Source organism: Pygocentrus nattereri, chromosome 24 (genome assembly GCF_015220715.1).
Source record: "Pygocentrus nattereri isolate fPygNat1 chromosome 24, fPygNat1.pri, whole genome shotgun sequence".
In the NCBI taxonomy this organism is placed as follows: Eukaryota; Metazoa; Chordata; class Actinopteri; order Characiformes; family Serrasalmidae; genus Pygocentrus; species Pygocentrus nattereri.
Genome location: NC_051234.1, coordinates 27,307,545 through 27,335,507, shown reverse-complemented (window position 1 = coordinate 27,335,507; position 27,963 = coordinate 27,307,545). Strand labels below are relative to the sequence as shown.

At 38.3% G+C, this 27,963-nt stretch overlaps 1 protein-coding gene across 1 annotated transcript; it reads right to left on the bottom strand.

The window, feature by feature from the left end:
• Positions 1–1,626: 1,626 nt before the first annotated feature.
• LOC108439743 (gamma-aminobutyric acid receptor subunit rho-3) lies at positions 1,627–19,219 on the bottom strand. Its single transcript, XM_017718307.1, has 9 exons — positions 19,062–19,219; positions 12,986–13,098; positions 8,325–8,392; positions 7,324–7,547; positions 7,152–7,234; positions 6,840–6,977; positions 6,557–6,709; positions 3,752–3,945; positions 1,627–1,929 (listed from the first exon to the last, which is right to left on the bottom strand). Exons 1-9 carry the CDS (start codon positions 19,199–19,201, stop codon positions 1,627–1,629), a joined length of 1,416 nt encoding a protein of 471 aa, XP_017573796.1. The 5' UTR covers positions 19,202–19,219.
• Positions 19,220–27,963: the final 8,744 nt, after the last annotated feature.

The following is a 27,963-nucleotide window of genomic DNA, read 5'->3' as shown; positions in this document are numbered from 1 at the left end:
GTGCCTTCCCAGCTTGGCAGCTTTGTGTGAAAGAAGGAGAGTGAAAATGTGGGTAATACAATTGTAAAAAGATATTAAAGTCATTGATTAAATTGGGTCAAATATGTACCAAATATTGTAAATTGCATAAATGAAAATAGTAACCCAAAATCCTAATATGACCTACATGATCCATATTTTGGCTTGATGAGTTTATATTAATATCAATATTATTAATGCACTTCCCAGCAAATCCTGATTTTGCATTATTTCTCTATGTAGACATCACATAATTCTATTAACATGCACTGAGTTTGAAGTCTTGTGCCTCATTGGCTACTTTCTGAAAAACACCTACCATATAAGTGCTGTGAGTTTAGAGTTACTGACTATTTATCAGTTGCTTCTCAGTATAATCGCACATACAGTCAGCTGGAGGAGACGCTCAAGCCATTTGAACGTTTTTACTTCTTACTTTGCCAGAAACAGAGAATGGATACTTTTAAGATTTGACTGACAGCTGATTTGGTCAGACTCTGAAGACAAGTCTACACTAAATTCCCAAAATAAATTCCCAAACTGTCGTCACCACTGAGCAGCTTTTCAATCGGCAGCTGTGACAGAGGAACAGCTAAACAACCTGGAATCAGCCAGAAATGAACCCAACACCATTCACCAAACTAAATGGGCTATAAGATGCTTTACAGACTGGCTGGAACAAAACAGCATTAACATTGATCAAGTGAAAAATGACTGAGCTAAACTTGATATTGAGGCAGTTTTATGAATTAGTCTGTACTTCAAAAGGTGAGGCTTACAGCAGACTGTGCAAGCTGCTTCTTAAGGAACTATATATATTCAGAAGAAATTGCTGCCATTAAAACATATTAAATGCCGCATTCACAGCCCGGTATATTAATTTCTTACTTTATTTATTTAACTGTTGTATAAAAACAATAGAGGTCATGCGTTATTGCAAATAACATCACAGCTGTGGTGATCTACGACACTTTCCGTGACCAAATCACAGCCGTGATGTTATTTCGTGACAACACACTCCCTCTCGTGTTCTGTTGCTTAAGTATATATTTTCCTCCATTGTTATAGAGTAAGTGCTTTGGAATTCAGCTACAGATGCCTGTATGAAGTCATAAAGTATGAACTCACCTGGATCATCAGCTGTGTGGAAAATGCTGAGAATGTTCCACAGATAAAATTTGAGAAATCATGAGAAATTTACTCTAACAGCTTCTTGACATCCTGTAATAATCCACTGCTTAACAGTAAAAGTGAAATTTATTCAGCAAGTTAAGTTATTCAAGAAAGAAAGTTATTCAGCAAGTTGTTTAAAGCTAGTTTTCTATCACTTCTCAAAACGGCAGTGATTGTCTTTGAAGCACCATCATCAGGTTACTCATCAGTCATCGAGAATATTTGATTACATCGCCCTGTTACCCAGCCCTGGATATAAAATAGGTAAATTAATGAGCAGTGACTCAGTGTTAAGCTCATCAATATGAGGCAGCCACACTGATACACCAACAAAAACAATTCATTTTCAAGAAACAGTAGTATCTAGACTGGCCTGATCAGTCTTTGGCCTGCTGTACACAAAGGCAGTGCGAAGTACAACGTTCTGTTCCAGGCTCAAGTGTAGATGCTCCAGTAGATGATGTTGAAGAGGACGTAGGCCAGAGGAAACAGGATTCTGGAGTAGGAGTCGATGATGTAGCTGTTGCTCATGAGCAGCTGGAGACGGTAACGCAGTGGCCGCGAGCGCCGCAGCCGTGTGCCCAGCACCGGAGGGGGGTCAGGCACTGTGGAGCTTTGTGAGGACACCTGCTGGTCCATGCTGAGGTCAGCCAACGGTGGGTAGGGGCTCAGCTCTACATCTGTGTCATGGAAGCAGCCATCGAAAGCCATGGCCTGAGATGCATCAAATTCTGATAGCTGAATGAAGAGGAGCTCTATATTAGACTTAAAATATCTCTGTATGAACTTAAGATGGAAATTCCATTGATTTTGACAGATTTCTGCATAAATAAATCATTAAATGTAAAGTGGATAGAGAAGCTTACAGAGTCAGAATTGTCCACAGTGGTGGTGATAGGAACCAGACGTCTGAAGAGTTTATTGTCTCCAAAAGCTCCCTCACAGTAGAATGTTGTAGTGGTTGGTATAGTGTAGTGGGTAACACCTCTGCCTTCTATGTTGTAGACTGGGGTTCACTCCCCTGCTTGAATAAACACCCTACACTACAACAATAAGAGTCCTTGGGCAAGACTCCTAACACTGCCTCCTAACACTGCCTTCTGTGCACCGCCTCCTAACACTGCCACCTGTGTACAATGACTGAATTGTAAGTCGCTCTGGATAAGAGCGTCAGCCAAATGCCATAAATGTAAATGTTATGAGGCAAAATAGTCCCCAAAGAAAATAAAATAAAAAAAATTTTTTCACATTGACCACTATTTTACCATCATTAACAATACATATAAAAACTCATATGACAATAGGTTTATCTGTTGTTAGATCTGCATTGTGAGTATTGCAACCCGTTTCCTGTCACCATCGCTGTAAAAAATCCAAGTCAGTAAGTTTCTCTATAATGAACACTTTCACATCAAATCACTCTAAATGACTTTGTTTACATCTTGATTGTTGAGTTATGCATACAAATATTGGAAAATCAACAGAATTCCCCTTTAACACTTCCTTCTGTCAATATAAAGGAATCGGCTTTAGCTGTTGTTACAGAAGGGAGCTGTTTGACTTAAAAATGAAAATATACTTACTTTAAATGTGTCAACATATCTGTGAGCCAAAAAGTGCTGCTGGTTCATTTTTTTGAGTTTGAGAAAGGCAGTTAAGCAATAATAAGAAAAATGTTTTCTTTTACACTGAAGAAAAAGTGATCTATTAAACCAAATGTGTGCATAGTTACCACAGAAATTAAACATGTCATGCAATGCAATGCAATTGTGTCAGTTAACCCACCGCTGGCAAGAATTGTATTGATGTAACATATTTTATTTATGTGGAAATTATGTACATATTTAAATCAAGGAGGACATAAGCCAGTCATACGATCAGCAGGGGGAGACATTTCAATATCATCAGTGCCCATATTTAGGCTTCAAGGTACGCTACCTGGCCACTTTATTAGAATCAATAACACTGTAGCTCCACCTTGCTAGTGTCCAGTTCGAGACTGTAGCCCATCTGTTGATCTGTGTAGGCCATCAACTAGTCTAGATGTCTGGGTTTGTTTGGGTGGTGGACTATTCTTAGTCTAACATTGACACCAACACATCAAACAGCAGCACCACCGCTGTACCTGATAAAACTCACACCAGCACCACACACTTTACCATGCCACCATAGCCCACGGCAACAGTGCTGTGGTCAGAAACTGACCAATGATGAGTTATGGAGTTCAGGATGGCTGACAAATTGCACAGCAACAGTTAGGACATAATCTGTTACTTTACATCTATGAAGAGTCCTATATGATTAGTGGACTTCACAAAGTGGCCAGTGAGGTAGGAGTACAAAATAGGGGTTTCTAATAAAGTGGCCAGTAAGTGCAATGACAAGGCGGGTGTTCATAATAAAGTGGTCAGTGAGTGGAAGTATGAGGCAGGTGTTCCTAGTAAAGTAGCCAGTCAATGTATTACCAATTTCATTCACTTGTAATTTCAGTCAATGGCATAAATGAAACACGAATAGCTTCTATCCTCTTAATCCCCTTAATATCTGACCCCTGACTGACCTTTCCGTTCTTCAATTTCTTCATCTCTTCCATGGTGGTGAAGTAATTGACTGCAGCGTACTCGATGACCGACAGGAAGACAAACAGGAAGCTGGCCCACAAGTAAATGTCCACTGCTTTCACATAGGACACCTGGGGCATGGATGTTGATACGCCCGTTATGATGGTGGACATGGTCAACACCGTGGTGATTCCTGGTGTAAAACACCACATAAAAGATTTAGATGTAATATATTTTAATTAAGTTAGATTTTAGATTTTAGATTTATAAGCCAACTGCTTATATCACTAACAATGAACAAGTTGATGCTTTTGTTTTTTATTTTTAAATATACATTAAATATATATAAATGGCTTTTTTATATTGAGTGTTATAAATGAATGACAATATATTATACTATAAGTTATATTACTTAACACACACACACACACACACACATACACACACATATATATATATATAATACACAATATTATATACAGTCTAAATTATACATTATAATTAAGTTGTACTATGAATTAGTATACATTATAAATAGTATTAACTTAAACACACACACTTTTTCTAAGCCAATTATCCTCATGGGACACAGAGGATACTGGAACCAATCCCAACTCATTAGGCAGAAGGCAGGAAACACCCTGGACAGGTTGCCAGTCCATCACAGGGCAGACACACACATTTACACACACCCTCACACCTAGGGGCAATTTAGCATCATCTGACTGCATGTTTTTGGACCATGAAACCCACGCAGACTCGGGGAGAGCATGCAAGCCCCATACTGAGGAGGCCCTGGTTGCCCAGCTGGGGATTGGAACCCATTTGCAACAGTGCCACTGTGTCGCCCCAACTTAACTTAATCTTTTTTTTTTACTGATTTTTGTAACTGATTAATGAGTTGGATAGAACTGTTTTGGCACATATAAACAACTCAGCATGAATTAGCCAAGCAAAAGTACAGCCTCCACACAGCAGGGTTAGTTTTAAACACTCGGTTACAACTAAGACTTCAACATAAACACTGAGAGTCCATACCCACCCAAGAATGTGCTAGGAAAGGTCCACCACCCAAATAATACCTGCTCACTGTTGGTCCTGTGGAGTCCTGACCATTGAAGAACTGGGTCAAGAGGGACTAACAAAGTACACACAGAGATTCACTACAGGCTATAATTGTAGAACTACAAAGTGCACCTATTAGATAAGTGGTACATGTGGCTGATAAAATGGACAATGACAGGAGAAACATGAGGCATAGTTAATGACGTGTCTGGTCAGACAATATTGTTGCTTACACATACAAGAAATGTCCCATATAATGATGACCACCCTTACTAGTGGGGGAAAAAATTCAAACCAATTTCCACTGAATTGTTCATAAATGGTACGTGCATCAAACAAAGTTTACACTTTTATTTGAAGCAATCAATAATAAATTAAATTTCATTTAAATTACAAATAGTAATCTTGCTCAAATAATTTAAAATCATTTAGCAAAAACAAAATATGTTAGGATTCACTCCCAATTTTCCCAAAGATACGTAGCTATGAGATTAAAGAGACGATGAAGAGGCCTTTGAATTTAAGGGTTAAGTAATATTACTGGAGCAGTGTTGTGCAGTAGTGTAGTGCAGTAACTGTACTGCTGGTTTCAGTGAGAGCACCCAGGTGGGTTTAAATAACGCTGGGAAAGGCAGCAGCTGTTATGCAATGAAAGAGCAGGTCCAATCTCAATATAACCCATGGCCAGCTGCAGTGGAAACGCAGTGGAAAGTCACCGAGGAACACTAGAGCTCTGATACACTGACTGCACCACAGCTTGAGTGTGTGTGTGTGTGTGTGTGTGTGTGTGTGTGTGTGTGCGCGTGTGTGTGTGTGTGCGTGTGTGTGTGTGTGTGTGTGTGCGTGCGTGCCTGTCAAAACTGTGGGGAAGTCTACCTTTTTAGAATGGTTTAAATACCCCTGAGAGTGCTTTCTTTCTGAGTTTGCAATAATTTAATAAACAGCATTAGGGAAAAAAACTGAAAACATGCCATATATTTAACAGAAAATGATGCAGACGCATCAACAAATAAACATAATTATTTCACTATTGATTGTGCATTTAATGTAGCTTTTTAATGAATCTACAGGGAGATTTTTTCCACATGTATGACAATGAGGCCGGTGCCAAGCACTTTAACTTACAAAAATCTATCAAATTGTTAAATCCTACCAATATGAATATTTTCTTTCTTCACGCTGATCTCTGGAGTATTTTCTGATTAACCAAAGTTCAGTCTTAGAAGTTGGTTGCATTTTCTGCTTTTTGCAATCCAAGTAACCCAATATAGTCAGTGATGTTGAGGACTGGACTCCAGTACCTTCTTTGATTAATTTGTAAGTCTTTGTTTTTTTCTATTTTCTCAATAATGACTTTTTTTAACAGCTACAAATCCCTTCAGACCCACAGCACTGAGTGGTCTTCCCACAGTGGAAGGACGGACAGAAACACCTGTGGATGTTTTCAGATCTGAAACAGCTTGATTTTCTCCTCTCTCTCTCTCAAAGATGAAGGTACTATTTATGTGAAGGGGCAGTTTTGGTTGTCTTCCAGTCTTGCGTAGTTGCTATGAGTCCCATCTTTTAATAATTTGTTTATCTCCTGTTTTTTTCTCCTTATTTTCTATAGATTTCTCCTTCCTTATGCAAGTGGATTAAGTGATCTAATCCTCTCAGAAATGACTCCTAAAGTGACTAACTTGTGCTTAATGGCTGTTCTGACTGGATATTAAATAAGAAGTGCATATGCACATGTTTACCAAGTGAGACGCGGGCAGGTACGGCCCGTCTGTCAATCCAGAAGGACACCCAGGAGAGGACGACCATCAGCATTGTGGGGAAGTAGGTCTGCAGCATGAAGAAGAAAACATGTCTCCTGAGGATGAAGTTGATGTACAGCCTGTTATACCAGCCTGACAGGAACAGAGGGAAAAAGACCAGTCAATTCAAGTGTGTTGGCCGTCTACGCAGAAACAGAGAGGAAACATGACCAGCCACAAAGACAAATGACACCCGGGGGGGGTGCGGCTGAAAGCTCAGTACCTGTGCTGCTGTAGAAGGCCAGTCCACTGGATGGGTTAAACTGTTCAATGAAGAACTGTGAGAGAACAATCTCATCTGTTCTGAGAGAGTCGTTCCCGTTCTTCCAGTACAGCATGAGGTCATTCTCATTGTAAGCATCTGCAGGACAACAGAAAAGCCCAACTCAGACACTTACCAAACAGTGTGGACTGTGCATGGACTGTAAGCAAAGGGTAAGTGAATGCATGCATTTGTAATGTGACCAATACTATATTATGTGATTCGGTTGCCTTTTCTATTCAAAGACTAGCTTCAACTTTGTCTTCGACTCACAGCTCTCCAGCTCCAAAGAGCAGTTTTGGGTGTCCAGAGGAAAACTGCTGAAGTCCATGGTGCACAGAGCGGTCACTGTTATCCTGCACCAGGAGACAAATTCTGTGTTCAACAACAAAATCCAAAGCAAGCCCATCACCCCCATATGCACACAACCCGTACGAGAAGACACCTGACACTGTAGAGGATGTTGCCATCAGGATAGACCCTCAACATGATGTTCTCCATGGTGGTGTCGTGTATGAAGGAACGCTTTGAATGGACAAAGAAAACGTCTGGCACCCAGATCTTCTTCACCAGTCGGGCGTCGAAGGTGCGGCTCAAGTTGTTTCCAGAGGGGAAAGCCAGCCGCTCGTCCTTCCAGTAGTGTCGCAGGTAGAGGGTCATAGTGAAGTCCTGTAGGTGACCAACAGTGAACACAATCTAATAAGGACACACACTTAAAGCTTAAAATGCTAAAGGTGGAATTTTGTATAAAGTAACAGTAACAAAACAATCATTCTTTACTTGAACCTTTCGAGAGTAATTATTTTCTTGATCCCACATAATTTACTTGAATTGAACTTAATGTGCTATTACATTTCCAGCTCAACTCACTAATGGCCATTTAACACGATTTACTGGTGTTGATTTAACTTATGCTGGTTTAAATTAGACAATGTAATGTCTAGTGAGTTTAGAACCAAACTCAGCAACAGAGAAAATGGCAAAGCCTGCAAGAATGAAGCTTAGAAATGAACGTAAATACAACAATGTGCATCTGAGGGAAGATCTACACTCTTAAAAAAGATGTTTCTTCAAGGGTTCTTTAGTAAAGAAAATGATTCTATATAGAACCATGAACACTCAAAGAAGCCTTTGCATGATTAGGGGGTTCTTTGCATCATGACGGGGTTCTTCAGATCATTGGAGAATGTGCTGTTAATGGTTTTTTATACCACCCAAAAAAGTTCTTTCATTGTTACAATGTCAAACTTGTAACAACAGAAAAACCCATTTGGGTTTATATATTTTTTCAGAAAGGTTCTATATAGAACCAGGTATAGCACATTTTCCATCAATAAAACATACTTAATGCCTAGTTTAACTGGAAATTAATCTAAAATCCCTGATGCTGCTGTATAAAAAAGTGACATACAGTGTTCGAGTGGAATGCAGATATCTCTAATTTACCATGTTGACCTCTGAGATGCTGTCCAAACTCTCCACCTGCACGTCTATGCCTACAGGAATGGCAGAACCTTCAGAGCACAAAAGAAAGCATGGTAGAACATACTGCTTTAACAGCAAAGACTTGGGGAAAGAACCAGCTTGTGTTTACACAGTAAAAGAAATGACCTGCCATATTGTGAAATTCTGTGAAAGACATTGTGAAATTTTAAACTGTAGAGCAACTTACACTTTTTTTACAGTGGTCATGATGGGAACCAGGGGTCGTGATGTCTAGAACACATATATAGTCACTTAATATACTATCCAAAATGAGCAATAAATGTAGATGTGTCTTTTTTATAAGTACTTATACATATATGTCTTTTCAGGTCAGTCTTTAAACTGTGATCCTGATAACGGTAAAACAGTGATAAATCTAAAAAAATCTGCCTTACAAAATAAGGCCCTGCATGCACTCCTCCAGCAAGACCTTCATTCAAAACTGTTGAAAAACAATGTCTTCGCCAACAGGAACAACTGTAACAACTTCATGTAAGAAGTTTCAGTGAGGGAGCTTTTATAGGCATTAAACTCTTTCAGAGGCATTAAACTCAGATGTCTGGTTCCTATCACCACCTCAGTGAAGAACTGACTTGGGCAGTCGTGGGCTGGGGGTTAGGGAACTGGTCCTGTGACCGGAATGGTTGCCGGTTTGATCCCCAGTGCCGACAGTCCATGACTGAGGTGTCCTTGAGCAAGACACCTAACCCCCAACTGCTCCCCGGGCACCGTGGATAGGGCTGCCCACCGCTCTGGCCAAGTGTGCTCACTGCCCCCTAGTGTGTGTGTATGTGGTGTTTCACTTCACGGGATGGGTTAAATGCGGAGGTGGAATTAAAAAAGTATCACTTATAAGTTTCTCTAGAACAAAGCACTTTACATCAAACTACACTGAATGGCTTTGTTTCCAACTTAACCGCTTAACTAAAGAGAAAATGAACGCATTCCCCTTTGTGATGTGACATGTTACCCCGTCAAACTGAAGAACCCCCTCAAAATCTGGGCCTTTGTCTTTCAAGAATGAACACTATTCTGAGGAGTGTCAACGAAAAATGAAAAAAGTGCTGACTGAGAGCTCCTTGATTAAAGCACCCGGCAGAACTCTAATATTTTCAGAGAAGAACCACAGATCCTAAAAAAGAGAAACCTCAAACCAGTTAACATCTCTGCTTCCGCCTCTCCTCTCCCATTCACCACAGGCTGGAGTTTAGACCCAGGAAGACGTGACACTTTGTCTCAGATCCCGTAAATAACGGTGATAATGCCAGTGATTGGTATGTGGCCTATGCATGCATAACAATTCATGCTCCATATGTTTAGGAACCGTTCTAGACAGTAACAGCAAACAGGCAGTGGTGCTGTTGTAGATGTCTGGCAGTGGTTGGGAGGGATGGACTTGCTGAGTTTGAGGTTGCGGTAATGGTAACAGTGGGGTGTGTGTATTTGTATATTTAGACCTGGTGGCCAGAGGGCGTTCCAGTGGGAATCTTATGGCTTGAAATTGGCACAGAACTTAATTATCTGAGTCTCAGCCACAGTGCATTCAATTAAGATGCAAACTTCCCTGATTTAACATGACTGGAGGAGATGTGGACTGCTTTAAAAGGAACTTATGAGACAAGCCAAAGGTGATGTAAATGTGTTTAAAGAACAAAGATGGTATTTAAATTAAAATAAGAACATCTTTCTTAAGAAGAGTGTCACAGTTTGGATTGTCAATTGATTACAATGTTGATTGCTATTAACTTTAATTAGTAACACTTTGAAGGCTACCTACGTAAGGATATGTATAAAGCAACACCTGTGAACAGCTCATGAAAGGAATCACATCATAAGCTGAAGTAAATGACATTATGTTGACATATGTGAACTGTACTTTTTCATGTACATATAAACGATATAAACTCTTAAACTAGGAGGTCCATTATTTGGGAAGGATTCTTCATAATAGTGTTATAAATGGAACGAATGTCTGTCACTTTAGTTTAAGATCTCTTATGTCAACACAGTGCTGTTTCCTTCATAGAACGTTTTATATCATCTTGCAGTTACTAGCATGAGCTGGTCAAACATTGCTTCCAGTGTATGTTATTTAGTACTTATGCATGTGTCATGTAATCCCTATGTAGGTAGTTCTCAAATAAACTGTTAATTGAACCCTGCTATGTAACACTGACATAGTGTTAAGTAATACAAAGTTACTGGTTGGAGGTTCATAAAGCACTGATGGAGATATTCTGCGCAGAAATACCCTTTCAATTTGAAGTTCTGTACCTGGGGAATTGGAAGTGGGAAGGGCCAGATAAATATTTGTTTGTGGTTTTAATATCTGCTTGTAAAATGAATATAAAAAGGTGCTGGTGTACTCCCAAGCCTCCTATAATCGACAGCTGGATAGATCTAGTGAATGAAATACATATTATGGAAAAAATGAATAAATTTGTTAAGTCTTGGTCGAAGTGGGTTACTAATATAAAACCTTTACGACCACATTTATAGTATCCAATGAGTAAGAACTACCATTTGTGATACTATATTGCTGTACCAAATTGATAAATCACGAACCCACTCGTGATACTGTCTGTTTATTGCTCCTTGACTGAATGTATACAGTTGACTGTTGTGTTTTTTTATTTATTTATTCTAATTTAAATTTAAATTAAATTTTAAATTTATTTTCTTCTTTTTTCTTTAATTGTAGATTGTTGATTGTTTTAAAAATGTAAAAAAAAAAAAGGTATTAAGAGACAAAATTGACCCGGAAGGTGGTTAAATGTGGAGATGTGACCGTCTCTCAAAATAAAGAATTAAAAAATAAATAAATAAATAACACTGACATAACCATGCCATAAATAAAAGTTGGCATATTATCTTGGGTAACACGACAGTATCATGTTACCATTATTACCTTCACTGTCACGACCAATATAAATATTTGACATTATGTACATGACAATTTTTGCTAAGTCATGACATCAAACAATATGATTTTGTCATGACAGTTAATGATAATGATAACATGACACTGTTATATTACTGAACAAAATCTGCAGGGATGGTCTTTGTACTAGGTAAAGGTAAGCAGCTGATTAGGGCCCCTCAGGAGCCAAGGGCCCACTGAAAATGCAGATTAGATCTACTGTACATGTCAAAGTTAAATATTAAATTCTGAAATATATATATATTAAAAAAGTCCCTGTAGTTACTGAATCGTACGCCTTTAAGCCGTTTAACTTCTCTGAAGTTTAAAGTCTTTTTACCCACGAACACAATCGCACACACACATTGTTTAATGCAATTTATCTTGGCAGTAAGTGTGGCTTTGCTCATAAAAACAACATATATCAATAGAATAGACACATAAAACAGTAAGAAGTTACATGAATTATTATGGATTTGTATTGTGTGATACCTACAAGTAATACTTTGGAAATGGTTAAATTAACATACATAAAATCACCACTTACTGTTATTTGTATTTCTAAAATTAGTATTTTCTGAGCAAATACATACTTATCCCTTTGATTAATAATAATTTAATAGAATTTTTATTGAAATTATACATACACAGAGTTATTTGCGAAAGTTTAAACACTCCTGATCAAATTAGATTTTGATCTTTTGATGATTAACATATCCTCTACAGAGAACATGCTTAAATATGGATTTCTTTCAACTTTTAATGCATTTTTATTTTAGTTTTACATATTGGAGAAAATATAAAACATAAAATATAAAATGTGCCATACCTTTTGCACAAGCATCACTTTTTGTATCATTCATTTTTCCAATGTGCTGCATACATACATATACATATATATATATATATATATATATATATATATATATATATATATATATATATATATATATAAAAGGAGAGGGAACGAGAGAAAAGACTGACAGTCTCTCTTACTATAAAAATAAGTATTCAAATATCATGGGGTTCACATTCAAATGTTATGGGAACAGTGCGTGACAGCAGTGGCACTTTGGCTGTCATCATCACAAAGATGTGCTGGGAATATTCTAACACAGTGTGTGAGTGCGTGTATTTAGAGATCTCTCCCGAATTCTCTCTAACCTGAGCCCAAATTCCTGCATCTGTTTTGATGGACCTGAACAGTAATCCAGATTAATATTCTCCAAAGTACATCTGTGAGTGTGGTGGCCTTTGTCTGCTCTGTGAGGCTCTCAATCTGGGTCATCTGTGAATTTTTGGATGGAATCTAATCACCCCTCTACACCCTGACATAGTATTCACCACTTCATTGCGGCCCCATAAAAAGGCAACACAAGACATGAAAAAAACAAAGGTGTAAAAAAGTGACCGTTGGTCAATGCCACAGGGCAGAGGTCTTCAAATCCAGACTCCGAATCCAGTTTCTGGTCCTGGATTTTGTAAACACCGGTACTATTTGGTCAGTCAGTACCATTTCACTTAACTACAAGTCATTACAAAATACAGGACTGGAAACTGGATTAAAGGTCCAGATTTGAAGATCTCTGCCATCTCCAAATGAGATGTAAGTGCAAGGAACCTTTTTATATCTTACAGAATCAGCTTTAGCACCAAAGCACATGCAATGGGAAAAGTTAAAGGAACTGCAGTATGTTCAAACCTCCAAAGCCAGGCCGCATGGCAAAGTCATGTTCCTCGATCCTCAGCAGCTGCTCAGTCTTGATGAGGAGAGACTTTGTGCTGTCCTGCTTCTTGACCTTGTGGTCAATCCGGCTAAACATGAAAGAAAATAACATCAGCGTTCAAAAAGAACAGGCATTAATCCCAGTGTGTTTTACACTACTGGAAAGACCAACTGCCCTTTACAATGCACTCTTAAAAATACAGATGCAAAAGAGAACCAGCTTTTTGAGCTTAACCAGGTTTCATTTAGTGATTAGAGATTGATAACAGTGGTGAGAGCTCTGTGCGAGAGCTCTTTGCTCTCAGATGACCCAGACCACCCAGATTGAGTCACTGTAAAACCACTACATAAAATATCTTAATGTCTGTTACAACTTCTAAATAATCTTCCAAATGTCCATGTTTAATCTGACAAAGAAGTACAACAGTATTATCTTACCACTAGAAATCCCATAGATGTGCTAGCAGATGTTAGCATTCATTTATGCCAGAGAGAGTTTACGCCAGCATTGGCATGCTACTAACATACTATTGGAAACCCCATAAAGGGGTTGGCAGAAATTAGTAGTCATGTTTTTTTTTTTTAGTTTTGATATTTATTTTCCAAACTAAAGCCCAACCTCTAAGTTTGACACCAAGTTTGCCAATAAAACTATTTAGGAACCTTTATTTTTAAAAATGTCTGTGTGGACATTTCATGATGAATGAACCAATAGAAATGATCAGCGATTAAATCTCATTACTTTAACATACATTAAAGGGCCCAAATCAAGAAAATTCTATTTTTCTCACGTTTTTGAAATAAATGAGATTTAACCGTACTCTTTACTCCTCAGTCCACACAGGCCACTTATAACACAACTCATTTACATATATTCCCATTTTCAGCCGACACCAGTTTAGCCCCCCCATTCACACTAAAATTATGAGGAGTGTTATAACCTGGACTACTTAGGGGCAGTCGTGGGCTGGAGGTTAGGGAACTGGCCCTGTGACCGGAAGGTTGCCGGTTCGATCCACAGGGCTGACAGTCTGTGACTGAGGTGTCCTTGAGCAAGACACCTAACCCCCAACTGCACCCCGGGCACGGTGGATAGGGCTGCCCACCGCTCTGGGCAAGTGTGTGTTCACTAGTTGTGTATGTGGTGTTTCACTTCATGGATGGGTTAAATGCGGAGGTGGCATTTCCCTGGTTGTGGGATCAAAAAAGTATCACTTACTTTTTGAATTAGATGCAATACAGGATGGCCAATCAGAACAAAGCTAATTTATATATGTCAGACTTAAAGGCGCAGTAACAAAAACAGCTACTTTAATTCTAAGGGATAAAGAGAGGTTGGAAAATAGTCAGGTAAAATAAATTGTGACCATGTTTGGTACATAAAACCACACAAATGTTATAAGTGCACCTCAAGGAGAACAAAATAAAATATGGCATAAAGTGTAGGACAACTTTTTCTTTTCTTACAACAGCTACAATATGCCATGTAAAAACAATACATGCTATCAGTACAGGCCCACTGTCATTCTTATAGATTCTTATGTCAGGTGTCAAATGACTAAAAGCCTAATTAGATTTCACATGTAGACAGTGTTGAGAATGAACTTCATTATAAAAAATTTCCCCAAGACATCTGCTTGGCAACAGTGGCATCTAAATTGTCCAGGTTATTACACAGCAGTTGCGTGAGTTTTCCTGGGAATAAAGAAAAGAGCTTGCAGTTCAGCAGTGATCATGACTCAACCAGGCTGTGAAAGTGAAGTGAATTCTAGAAGCTCTCTGAAAGGCAGTAAGGAAGCATCTCTCCCAGGAGATGAAGCGAAGAGGGAGAGTGAACCTGAAAATAGACTCGACTACGATAGCAGCTGAAGGTCAGCGGTAAACAAACAGCGCCTTTTCTGAAGCGAGTTTCCTCAGAGTGTGTTTTACTGCAAACCCAACATAATGCAGTTCATATGGAGCAATCAGGCTGGAAATCCTTTAGGGACTCAGTGAAAGGGCTTTTTATCTAACAGAGACATCGCTACACAGTTTAACCCAGCAGCTAAGACAAAAAGGCCTACTAAAGCCAAGGACAAAGGGCCCATGTCCTACATTTTACTTGTGTTGTATTTGTGAGGTTTACTTGTAATATTTGTGTAAATTTATGCATCAAAAATGGTAATAATTAATGTTCATATTACTTTCTTTATCACTTCGAGTAACTTGTTACTGTGCCTTTAAGACTGACTCATGTGAATTACCTCTAACTCTATACAGACTGGCCACCCCTTTATTTTTTGTGCCTCATTCAAAAGCAGTCCAGGCTAAAATGCTCCTTATAAATTCAGTGTAAATGGATGGGCTGAACTGCTGTTGGCTGAATAGGCAAGTACATGTATATGAGTTGGTTTTTGTGACATCACAAAAACAGGCTGTTTTCACAGCTTAGTTTCCATATATCACTACTGCTGGAACAAAATCTTGTACGTCCATTTTTGACATTTTTCAGTTTTTGACAATAAGAAAATGCCTGTTGTTCTTTACAATGTGTGTAAATTTCATGATGAATGAACCAACAGAAATGGCCCAGAATGACCTGGGAAAAAACTCTGGTTCCATTGACTTACATTAAAAGTAAAGCATATTTTTTCCTTCTCCTGTAAAGTTGTCATTTTGGTGATTTGAGGTTTTCTTCTGACAGCAGCGATATATAATGCATGGTCAGAGGAGTGAAAGGTAGGTTTTTTAAAGTTAGGTTCAAAATAGCCAAACAATAACAATTCTGCTTTCCATGATAAGAGGCTTTTAAAACAAATTACTTTCCTTAAATTACATTAACTTTATATTGAGCACCACCTTCTTAAATATATTTCAGAAACAATGCATGTCATGAGTATGAGTTGAAATAAGGTGTGTCATGTCACCAAACCAGAAAATCTGAAACAAGAAACATCAAAAACTTGTTAGGACTGTAATGTAATACTTTCCTTACAAGAAACCATGGCATAGCTTCCAAGGAAACAAAGATCTGAACATGTCCTAAATGTTCTGATCATGAATTTGCATAGGCTTTATTTAGCTATTTCTGGCATCTATCTCAGAGAAAAACTCCATTCACTGTACCAACGCTAAAACTGTATTATCTGAGCTTGTTAACTTATTTCAAACAAATCTGTACTTACAAATACAGACACAACAGCTAGTAAGCTATAGTCCCATTACATGTCATAAGAAAAGGGTGAGGCTTGCTTTAGATGATGAAACTTGAATGCAACTTTAGCTGCTTGAAACTTACTTGACGCTAAACTGATCGAGTTGCACCATGTGCAGCTTCCTGCAACTCACTTGAAACTTATTTGCAACAGTTGCAGGTGACTCAACTTTGTGAAAAGTGTTTTTGGAAACAGCCAATCAAGCTGGATTATTGGGCAACTTACAACATTCAACTAGTTCCGTGATAGTTTCACCATGTAAAGCCTTGTTTGAAAGAATGTCTAAACAAAGTGTTGGTGTTGGGATTTTTGTACATGACATCTGTAATCTGGAAAAATGAGAGCATTTCCCTCCCCCTTTCACTATTTGACTCATGCAGTTTCACTCCCATGTGCAACAGCATGCAATATGATGATGAAAAGCCTGTAAGAGGGTTTAAGCCTCTCCACAGCATAGCAATATATAATTTGCTAATCATTATGGTAATTGTCATCATTATGGTAAGTAGTGACCATTGCTAATATTCCAGAAGGCAGTACTATGTAATGATTCTCAATTAGTTTTGATTGTACTTACATATTATGCCAATATGTTTGGTGTTTCTCTTATTACAATGTGTGGTTGTTTTCCTCTTCTTTTGCCTATGTTTACTGTATTGTTTGTCAAGTTTGTTATTTAACCTTTATTTGCTTTTGTTAGGACAGAGTCACAAAGTGGTTCTGAGTTTTATTTAAAAACATTTAAAAGGCCATGAGATTTCCTCTAAAAGTTATTTTAGGGTTTTTTTAGGTGTTATTTTTGTGTTTACCTTTTTTTTTGAAAGCAGATTTTTACTTTGGATTTTACTATAAGTTAAATAGTATTATTTGCTTGTTTGAGCTGCTATTTTTGTGTTTCTTGTTGTTATGTTTCTTGTTTTTTTTATTCTCCTTTACTTTGAATTTTACTACAAGTTACCTTAGTGTTTTAGTATTTTATCACCAAAAAAGCACCTGGGTATGGGTTAAGGCTACTCTGCCCACTGCTCAATGTCACACATCATACAGCACTCCTCAAAACCACCGTCACAAAAACGTTTTCCATTTCGACCACATCGTCAACACTGCCACAGCAGTTAAACTCCTCATAAATGCACTTGGGCTTCCTTCTCTAAACCGAACTGCCCAGTTACAGACGCTTTCTCATCTCAGTGCTGCTGCACAGAGAAGGAGAATGTGCTCTGCTGCCTGATGAGAGACTTCGAAAAGAGGAGATAACCCAAACATTTCACAGCATAGACTACACTGAAACCCTCAGGAGAAAAAACAAACACAGAGCAGACAAAATAAAGCTCCAGAAACAATGTTCAGCTGCGTCTATCCTTTCCACTTATTTTCAGTTTTCGGTCTTTCGGTTTACTGAAGTCCAGCTCTGACGATAGCTGATGTGAAGAGCTTCATTTAGTCAGGCTGCACCATACTGAGATTACAGTTGCATGCAAAAATCTTTTTGATTTTCTAAGTGAAAGTAAGTGAACATATCCTCTAGATAGATCACACTTCTGCACATTTTACTGGACAATTACCGTTTAGTTGCTGAATTTAACAGAATGGAAAAATAAAGCATAAAATGTGGCCTGTGCAGAATTTATGTTTTATTTATTATTTTTTCTGTTAAACTCAGCAAATGAATTGAAGTTGCGCAGTGAAATGTGCAGTAGTGTGTTCCCTCTAGAAGATGAGTAAGAGCACTTACTTTCACTTAGAAAACAACAACTGACCATGTAAATTGACCATCATGGTCAAACCTTCATATGACTGTATATTACTGTAAAAAGTGATTGTGATTTGCCTTGCAGCATGTTGAAAATGAAATAGTGAAGCAGCACTGTGACTTGATTATCGATTGACCAAAACTATTTAGCTTTACAGGACTACATGACTGGTCAAATATGTTAGAGATGCATTGATTTACTGGATTCAAATACAAACGGTACTGTGCCTTTTTAAATTAAACATTAATTCAACAAAGAATGAAACATACAAAAAAAAAATACTTCTAACAACCACCTGGAAGACCTGGTAGACCACCTCCCTCAGACGAACAGCACTCAAAGCTTTAATCTTGAGAGAGAGGAGAAAATCAGGTTGGCTGGACCAAAGTTTCATAACACACTTCTTTAACCTGAGAGTAGCTCCATTAGTTTGCCTGAAAGCCTGTAGTTAGTTAATAATATGCCTTTGTATGGAATAAACCTGGATTGTTAAGGGTTTAATGAGAAAAGAACAATGGGCTGGCCACCCCAGTCCAGACCACATCATCACTGAATGTGTTTGGATTGCTTGGGTGGTAAGAAGCAGAAAACACAACCAACTTCTAAGACTGAACTTTGCAGGTGTGGGAAAATATCCCTGCAGATTTCTTTGCAAAGTGAGACTCCTGAAAAGAAAGGAAGTTGTAAAAAAGGCAAAGAGAGACACACTAAATACAGAGAAAAAAAACCATTATATTTAGTTGAAGCTTTTGTGCAATTTTCCCTTAAATATATGATCTCTGCTTTATTTTCTGATGCTGAAAAATGAATAGCTTGTACTTAATATGCCGTTTTGAATGGAAACTGGTCTTTGACATCTGCACAGCACTGTATATCATTTCCACATAAATGTGTTACATTTTCATTAAAAGAAAGTAAACTGAGAGGTAAAATCATGTTGATGTAATATATTTCTTAAAGGTTAAGTGATGTACCCATTTGAATCAATGAAATCCAATGCATCGTTTTATTGGTGTAGCCTCATGAACAATGTATTGTGCCACCCTACTTTGCACAAAGCAAACTGATGTTGGATGCAAATCATGGCATGGAGTGACCCCTCACCCTCCATATTTATGCTTGGCGTGCTCTTCCAGGTGTACGTCCTTGTTCTTCTTGCGGCTGGGGTAGTGGTTGTTAAGCAGGGTGACGGGCCACAGGCAGGCCAGGCACAGCAGCCTGAGGCTCAGCAGAATCAGCCTCATGCTCTCATACAGGGCTGCCAGTTCTCCTCCTCAGAGGTTCCAGATCCTGCCACTGCCGTCAAGAAGAGCTCCAGGGGGCCAAGGAGGTACAGCTCCACCCACTCGGCCATTCCCTGACCTAAAACAGCCTGTGAGTGCAAACAGAGACCTTCAGCAACTCATACAGTTCCAGAATATGAATCAGACTCAAAACTGGCTATGTTTTGTTTCTTTTTTTTTCTATGATACACACACACACTTTCCAAGCCGCTTCTCCAGGGTCGCAGGGGGGTGCAGGAGCCTATCCCAGTGGTCATCAGGCAGATCTATGACGTAGGCCCCTTAATTATTATTAAATCAATAATTAAAGGGCCCACGAAACATTGTAACGTTACGAAAAATTAAGCCTACAACAATTTAGCTCCGCCCATTAACGCTGATGTTCATTTACATATGCTAGTCTTAAAGCCACAGTAAAAAAACAGCCTGTGTAAATCTAATGGATGTTGATACATCATGTAAACAATCTATTATGATTGTTTTTAGTATATAAAGACACAAAAACATTATAAGTTGGCCTCAGGGGAAAAAAATAAAATACCAGAAAAATGTAGGATGCGGGCTCTTTAAAACAATTTTGTTTGTTAGCAGCAATCCAACAGCACTTTACACACAAAATAATTAAACATAAGGCTAAACTATACATTATATTATATATATACATATATAGTTTAGCCTTATGTTTAATTATTTTGTGTGTAAAGTGCCGTTGGATTGCTGCTCAATTTTGTTGTACACTGTGCAATGACAACAAAGACATCTTATCTTATCACAGCCCATCTGTTGATGCACAATTTATCAGCCTCTATCTGTCTGATCCATCAGTGTAAATGGACCACCAGACCAGAACTGACCAGAAAGTTTGTGTATTTTCTCAAATTAAAAAAAGGCAAAAGCAAAAGCCTAAAGCTAATACTGTAAGTCTCAGTGTTCATGCTTTGTGTCTAAACTCCTTTCACCCAGGTGTGTGTGCAGGTGCATATTCATCACCCTATCAGCGTCTACATCTATCCGGCAGGCCAGCGCAGGTCTCTGCTCTGACCTGATGTGTCCTGCCTCATCTACATTTAAATCAATATGATTTCATTCTTACAGTAATAAAGGAATGACATTAATTCCCCTGAAAATCCTCTTATCGGTGGCCGACTGAAATCTTTCTGTAACCTACAAAGCAGGCAGGGATGACACAGTGGGCTGCCTCTAATCAGGATTTTCACAGAACATCAATACATGCTGTGTGCAGTGTGAGTTTATAGAGAGTCAGAGCTGCTAACCTGTGCAGCGTCCACTCGCCTGACAAATGACAGCTCTAACAGTCAGTACTCCTCAGCATATAGAAAAGTTGTGAATGGGACATCCTGAAGAAAAACAAAAAGCAGAAATCTATAATTGTGCCTATTTTCCACATCTTACTCAAGTTCAGCACTGACATACTCAGACAATGTGGTACTGCATTAGTAAAGTCATTTTTAATGCTAAAAATTATATCAGATTTCACATCTGGGAAGACATAATTTAGTAATAACTTAAAAAATAATTGACTGAACACCAAAAAGTATTTCTGGAATCTTTATTCAATACTTCCATACAATAACAAAAAGCTATTACATTATAAATAACATGCAGTAATGATCTATTTACAGTAATTTATTCAAGTTATCTGTTTTATGCAAAAGTTTATTCCGTATCAAATTACATGCTTTATTGATTTTCTAAGTGAGAATAATCCTTTACAGGGAACACACGGAAATATTTTTCTACAAACTTTGGCCCAACTTTTTTTTTTCTTTCTTGTTTAACATATTGGAACAAAACTAAAACTTTTGTCTAGGCCATGTTTTATGTTTAATTTGTTGCTTTATGCTTTTATGTTGTAATTTGTACTGCAATTGTGCAGTAATTGTGCATTAAAATGTGCAAGAGGTTGTGTTCACTTATTTTCACTTAGAAAATCAAAACATTTGCATTCAGCCGTGATCTGCTTTGACACTGATCAGCAGTTTTCCAGTTTGAGGCATTGTGCATATCACTTTTATTAAAACTAGTTAATAAATTAACACTAACATTACTTTTTAGATTTTAATTTTTTGTTTTATTACTTAATTTACTAAACATTTTTATACATATATTTTTACACTAAATTGAAACATCATTCCTGATTATTACGGGAGCTGTTATCATCTACAGCTCTGTTCACCAACACAGGTTACATTGTATTTGTTTTATTAATAAAAAATATATTTACTTATTTAATACATTTTATTAGGTAAATTAAACTATCATCATATTTGAATCATTTTCTATATATATCTTTATATTATTAAAAGGACTCATTCTAATCTTTTGAATGGTAACATGCAAAACAGATCTACAATAACAGAAGTTGTTAAATCATGTCAAAGCTGTTGGATCAAAATCTCATATCTCCAAAATAGTAACTTTACAGGAGAAAGAAAAATATACTTCACTTTTAATGTAAGTCAATGGAACCAGACATCTTTTCACGTCACGTTGGGCCATTTCTTTTGGTCCATTTATCATGAAATTCACAAACAACGTAAAAGGCAACCGGCGTTTTCAGATTATGTCATATACAAGGTTTTGTTCTGACAGCAGCGATACGCAAACTTACCAGAATGTTATGAAGGAGTTATATCCTAATAAAGTCGTAGATCAAACAGAAGCAAAGCGCTGTCTGTAATGCTCCCTGCGCCCCAACAGACATTCCACTCCAGATTGATTCAGGCCGGCATTCTGCAGAGCTCATCATTAGTTATTTGAAACAATCCCAGCGGAGTACTAATCACTTTTCATTAACACAATTCCATAGCGGAGAGCGGGCGAGAGAGGGTTGGAGAGACTGAGGGAGGGGGAGTGAGAGAGAATGATAGAGAGGTATAGAGAGGGAATGTTTTAAACCTATCACCCAGTAATCCCAGTGCCGTGTCTAATCTGGTGGATTACGGCCTGATCGTGACCAGCAGTGTGCCACTGAAAGGTCTTGTCTAACCAATCACATCACAGGGGGTCTGTTCTCTTCACCAAGTCACATCAGATTAATTTCCTCTTGGGGTGCAGCCTGTGACATTTCACAGGTGGCAGTCAGCTCTAATAAATAGGACAGAACTTATCTGGTAAAACTGTTCTGAAGAAATTCCTTTATAGCTCTAACAATAATAGCTTGATTTTCCTTACCAAGACCTTAAACTGCAGGTCTGTTATTCTGCTATTAACAAGCCTTGCTGTTCTGTTGTTAATGTTTAGAGGTCTTGAGCTATTACTGTTATTGTGCTATAAAATGTTAAATGTAATTACATAATTAATTATCTATTTAGCCACTTTAAATTGTATTTACATAATGTATTGACACGTCGTTGCTAAGCAATGACTTTGACAGCTGTAGGAGACGCTCAAGCCATTTGAACGTTTTTATTTCTTACTTTACCACAAACAGAAAATGGATACTTTTAAGATCCCATTTGACCGACAGCCGATTTGGTCAGACTCAGAAGATGAGACGACACTAAATTCCCAAACTGTCATCACCACTGAGCGGCTTTTCAGTCGGCAGCTGTGATAGAAGAACAACTAAACAACCTGGAATCAGCCAGAAATGAACCCAACACCATTCGCCAAACTAAATGGGCCAAATTAAGGTGCTTTACAGACCAGCTGGAACAAAACAACATTAATATCCATCCATCCATTTTCCAAGCCACTTCTCCGTCAGGGTCGCGGGGGGGTGCTGGAGCCTATCCCAGCAGTCATCGGGCGGAAGGCAGGATACACCCTGGACAGGTCGCTAGTCCATCGCAGGATTAATATTGATCTGGCAAAAACTGACAAAACTGAGCTAAACTTGATATTGCGGCAGTTTTATGGCTCAGTCCGTATTTCAAAAGGCGAGGGTTAGACTATACAGCCGGTGAGCGGAGTTTATTACTCTGACATAGCAACAAGCTGCTTGTTAAAGAAGTATATCTGCCTTCGGCTCAGGTCTGACCAAATCACACCTGTGTTTTTCTTTTGCGATAACACACTCCCTCTTGTGTTCTACTGCTCTATTGTTCTATTGCACTGATATTCTTTTTAACTTTTATCTTTTAAAATTAAGTGGAAATTCAAGCATGACGTGAAAGCATCACGATTTTGATTGGGTGTAATATAAGCTTGAAATGAATTTATTCTCGCTTTGCCACTCGTAAAGTTTCCACTGCAAGTCAGCTGTTTAGATTTTATAATAATTGCTAAAAGGGGCCCCCTGGTGGCTTGTGCCATGAGATGATCCAGGCCTGGGAACACTTGAACCTCGCTATATGACATTAACACAACCATGCCGTCAACATGTCGTGGCAGATTAAGTTCAGTTATCTAACAGTGTCACGTCACCGTTACTGGTTATCGTCATGACATTGAGTACACTTCGCAAAAAAATAGTGTGTCACAACAACTTACGTCATCTGACACGCCATGTTTATGACATTGTTATGTCAACAGAATTTAGCAGATTTCAAGTTAAGAGTTACTGGACATTTTCCTCAAAACAAGACAATGTGTTGTTCTACTTGTTCTACTTATGACCACAAACATTGACTGAAGCGTAGAATCTGCCATTTAGAACAGAATTTCTCATATTGTTTCAATGAGGCACAAGGAAGAAATAATTCACAAAAATGTGTTATCACTGGCAATAACTGCAGCTTCAAAGAGTTAACCCCTTAAACCACAAGTGTGTTGTTCAGCAACTAACTCATTCATGTCCAACAACTAGATTTACATTGATCTGTGAAATATCACAGAATATTACAAAAACCAATTCACAATCAAATTTGGATTTTTAATGTAGTTAAAAGTGATTAGTTCCTTGTGACCAAAAGACTAAATTTACTAAATTAAGAGATTTACTCAAATTTTTCAGTCACATCATTATATCAATTAAAAATCTTAAATGTAGGCATTGGGCTTGGTGCTGGAGCCTATCCCAGTGGTCATGGGGCAAAAGGCAGTAAACACCCTAGTCAGCTCGCCAGTCCAGCAGTCCAGATACACAGACATGTACAATCACACAATCACACACACACACACACACACACACACACACACACACACACACACACTTTTACAACTAGGGGCAATTTCATGTGTCCAATTCCCCAGACTGAGAGAGAAAACCAGAGAACACTGAGGAAACCCACAGAGACTCAGGGAGAACACACAAACTCCACCCTGAAAGGACCCTGATCACCCGGCCGGGGAACCGAACCCAGACAGCGACAGCGCTACCGGTGCTACATTTTCTTGCTTTATTAATTTATTAGTTTATATTCATTTTCAATTTTAATTTTATTGAGATGTTAGTTCTATTTTAATAACACTTTGTCTTTCTTTTTTTTGTTTTTTAAGCACTTTTCTACACACCCTTGTGTATGAAATATGCTATATAATTAAATCTAGCACACTCACAGAACGTATAGAGTCAATTTTCAGATATGGACGTTTATGGGCTGATCTTAAGACAGACTTAGTTTTCAGTAGTGTTTAGACCCTAAATTTGCATTTCATTCATTTGTCCAGCTGAATGCATGAGGTTATTCACGTGGTCAAACCTGAACACAAACCTGGACACAAAGCACCTTCACAGCAGTAATAATACAAGGTGATGTGCCTACATGCATTCATGCATGCACAGAAGTCATGGTCAGGTACACGATTTATTCATCAAGCTACAAACAGCGCAATCGTTCCCTCAAATGTACAACACTGGTTTTAAGGTCCAATTGTGTACCTTAAATAAGTTTTTCCTAGTGGAAAAGTAGATATTTGTATCTGTTTATAAACTAATGTTTTAAAACAGAACCATTTAATAAAACGCCTGGAGATGAGACAGGGTGTGTGGAGTCATTACAGCTTACAACATATCATTTCAGTGGATTATGGTACAGCTATGTTCCCTGACTAAAGAGATCTACCCCTGAGGGTACCACCCCAGTGACCGTGTCGCACCTTCTTTTCTGAGAGTGTATGATCATGTTTATTTTGTAAATTTTCAGGTCAATCATGCACCTGAGTTCGCCTACAGGACCAGCAAAATCCCGACTTTGTAAAGTGTGTTATTCAAAAATATCATGTTTCACTCTTTAAAACTGAGAGTAAAAACATTACGTTACTAAGGCTAAAGTTGGGTTTAGATTGACAGCCATGCTTACAAAATTCTTATTACATATACAGTCTGTACTGTGCAAAAGTCAGAGACCACCCTTCACTTAATTAAAGTTGATCATTTTTCAGCATCAAGAAAAAATTTGAAAAATACTTTGCTGTTGTCGGATCAAAACCTCGTATCTCCAAAATGGTAACTTTACAGGAGAAAGAAAAAACCTACTCTACTTTTAATATAAGTCAAGGGAACCAGACTTCTTTCGGAGTCATCTTTGGTCGTTTCTTTTGGTCCATTCGTCATAAAATGTACACACAACGTAAAGGCTAACAAGTATTTTCAAGATTGAAGGTTTTGTCCTGACAGCAGTGATATGTATTTAACGGAAAATCACCTCAACAACTAAATATAATCAAGTTTTTCAGCAATTAGTGGATCCATTATTTGCCTTTATTACAGCTTCTATTCTTTTCAGGAGACTCACTTCAGTTTCTTAAAGAAATCTGCAGGGATATTTTTACACAAAGTTCAGTCTTGGAAGTTAGTTGCATTTTCTGCTTCTCACCATCCAAAGTAATCCAACACATTCAATAATGTTGAGGTCTGGACTCTGGGGTGGTCAGTCCATTGTTCTGAGAACATCAGCAGCTTCTTTGTTCTTCCTTATTTATCACAAGCTTACATAAGATTGTGTATCTTGGGACATACACAAACTAGCCATAACTTTAAAACCACCTCCTTGTTTCTACGCTCATTGTCCATTTTATCAGCTCCACTTACTGTATAGCTGCACTTTGTAGTTCTACAGTTACAGACTGTAGTCCATCTGTTTCTCTGATACTTTGCTACCCCCTTTCACCCTGTTCTTCAGTGGTCAGGACCCTCATGAATCCTCATGAGCAGGTACTATTTGGGTGGTGGATCATTCTCAGCACCGCAGTGACACTGACGTGGTGGTGGTGTGTTAGTGTGTGTTGTGCTGGTACAAGTGGATCAGACACAGCGGTGCTGCTGGAGTTTTTAACCACTTCAGTGTCACTGCTGGACTGAAAATAGTCCACCAACCAAAAATATCCAGCCAACAGCGTCCTGGTAAAGGACTAGAGGATGACCAACACAAACTGTGGGCTATCGTCTCTGGCTTTACATCTACAGGGTAGACTGAGAAGGATGGAGTTATGATTTGGTAGCTACTCTGAACCTGTACCTAGTTTATGTGGTTATGAGAACTGAAGTGCGGCACCACATATATTTAAGAGCCCTTTAGGCATTTTTCTCTGTGGAAAAAAAATGGCATTTTATGCATTTGCCCGGCTGAATGCCAGAGGGTATTCATTTCACTCTAAATATAGACGTGTTGAAAACGACCCACTCTCTGTCTAACTACACACATCAGTGTGTTCGGCTGGAGGTGACACATCTTGTGTTAATATTTTTTTGTACCGCAGTGGAGTATAACACAGATGAGACATGTGGAGGTGAGTAGAGCAGCCTAAAGCCGTCCTAAGGTATTGGCACTAAAATAATAACAGAAGTAAAAGTTACCATAAAAGCACGTCAGCATGAGTAAAAATAGCAGGTCAAAGAACTTCTCAGGTTCTGAGTTCTCTGTAGAACTCCATCTGTTGGAATAGGAAGTGAACTTTGTTTGGCTCTGTTCTTCTCTTTTTGGGATCCTTTTGGTCTAAAATAAAATGCTAAAGCTTGAATGTTAAGTGAGAGCAGTAAAGCACTTCAGGCACCGAATTAACAGATCAGAAAAAAAAATAACCACTACCAAACATTTTTGTGTGTTCAGGATTGGGATATAACAGAATAATCAATGATCAGTTAGTATTGGTATTAATATCAGTGTTACTGAGGTGTTAATCTCAGTGTTACTGAGCTCTGCTAAAGCCTGAGTAGACTGATAAATCAATGTGATCAGTTATTAATCTCAGTGTTACTGAGCTCTGCTAAAGCCTGAGTAGACTGATAAATCAATGTGATCGGTTATTAATCTCAGCGTTACTGAGCTCTGCTAAAGCCTGAGTAGACTGATAAATCAATGTAATCAGCTATTAATCTCAGTGTTACTGAGCTCTGCTAAAGCCTGAGTAGACTGATAAATCACTGTAATCAGCTATTAATCTCAGTGTTACTGAGCTCTGCTAAAGCCTGAGTAGACTGATAAATCAATGTGATCGGTTATTAATCTCAGTGTTACTGAGCTCTGCTAAAGCCTGAGTAGACTGATAAATCAATGTGATCGGTTATTAATCTCAGTGTTACTGAGCTCTGCTAAAGCCTGAGTAGACTGATAAATCAATGTAATCAGTTGTTATTCTCAGTGTTACTGAGCTCTGTTAAAGCCTGAGTAGACTTTCAGACTATTCTGCCCATGCGAGTGTGTGTCGGTTTCTTTGTTGACATTCTGTGTTCACTGGCGGGAGAGTAACCAAACTCCACCCACGTTAAAAGGAGGCATGTAAAATGAGTAATTAGCCTTCATGTGTTCTTGCGTTGTTGATGCTAAAGGGGCATGTTTAGAGAAGAACCCGTCTGTCTTGTTCCAGTCCCTGTCCAA

What these genes read in the sequence shown, in the direction of transcription:
- LOC108439743 (XM_017718307.1), bottom strand. Translation starts at nt 19,201, where the DNA reads ATGAGGCTGATTCTGCTGAGCCTCAGGCTGCTGTGCCTGGCCTGCCTG. An exon ending in AACATCCTCTACAGTGTCAG is followed by an intron (nt 7,235 to 7,323) that starts GTGTCTTCTCGT and finishes CTCCTGGTGCAG; the next exon opens with GATAACAGTGACCGCTCTGT. An exon ending in ACCTGCCCGCGTCTCACTTG is followed by an intron (nt 3,946 to 6,556) that starts GTAAACATGTGC and finishes GTTTTACACCAG; the next exon opens with GAATCACCACGGTGTTGACC.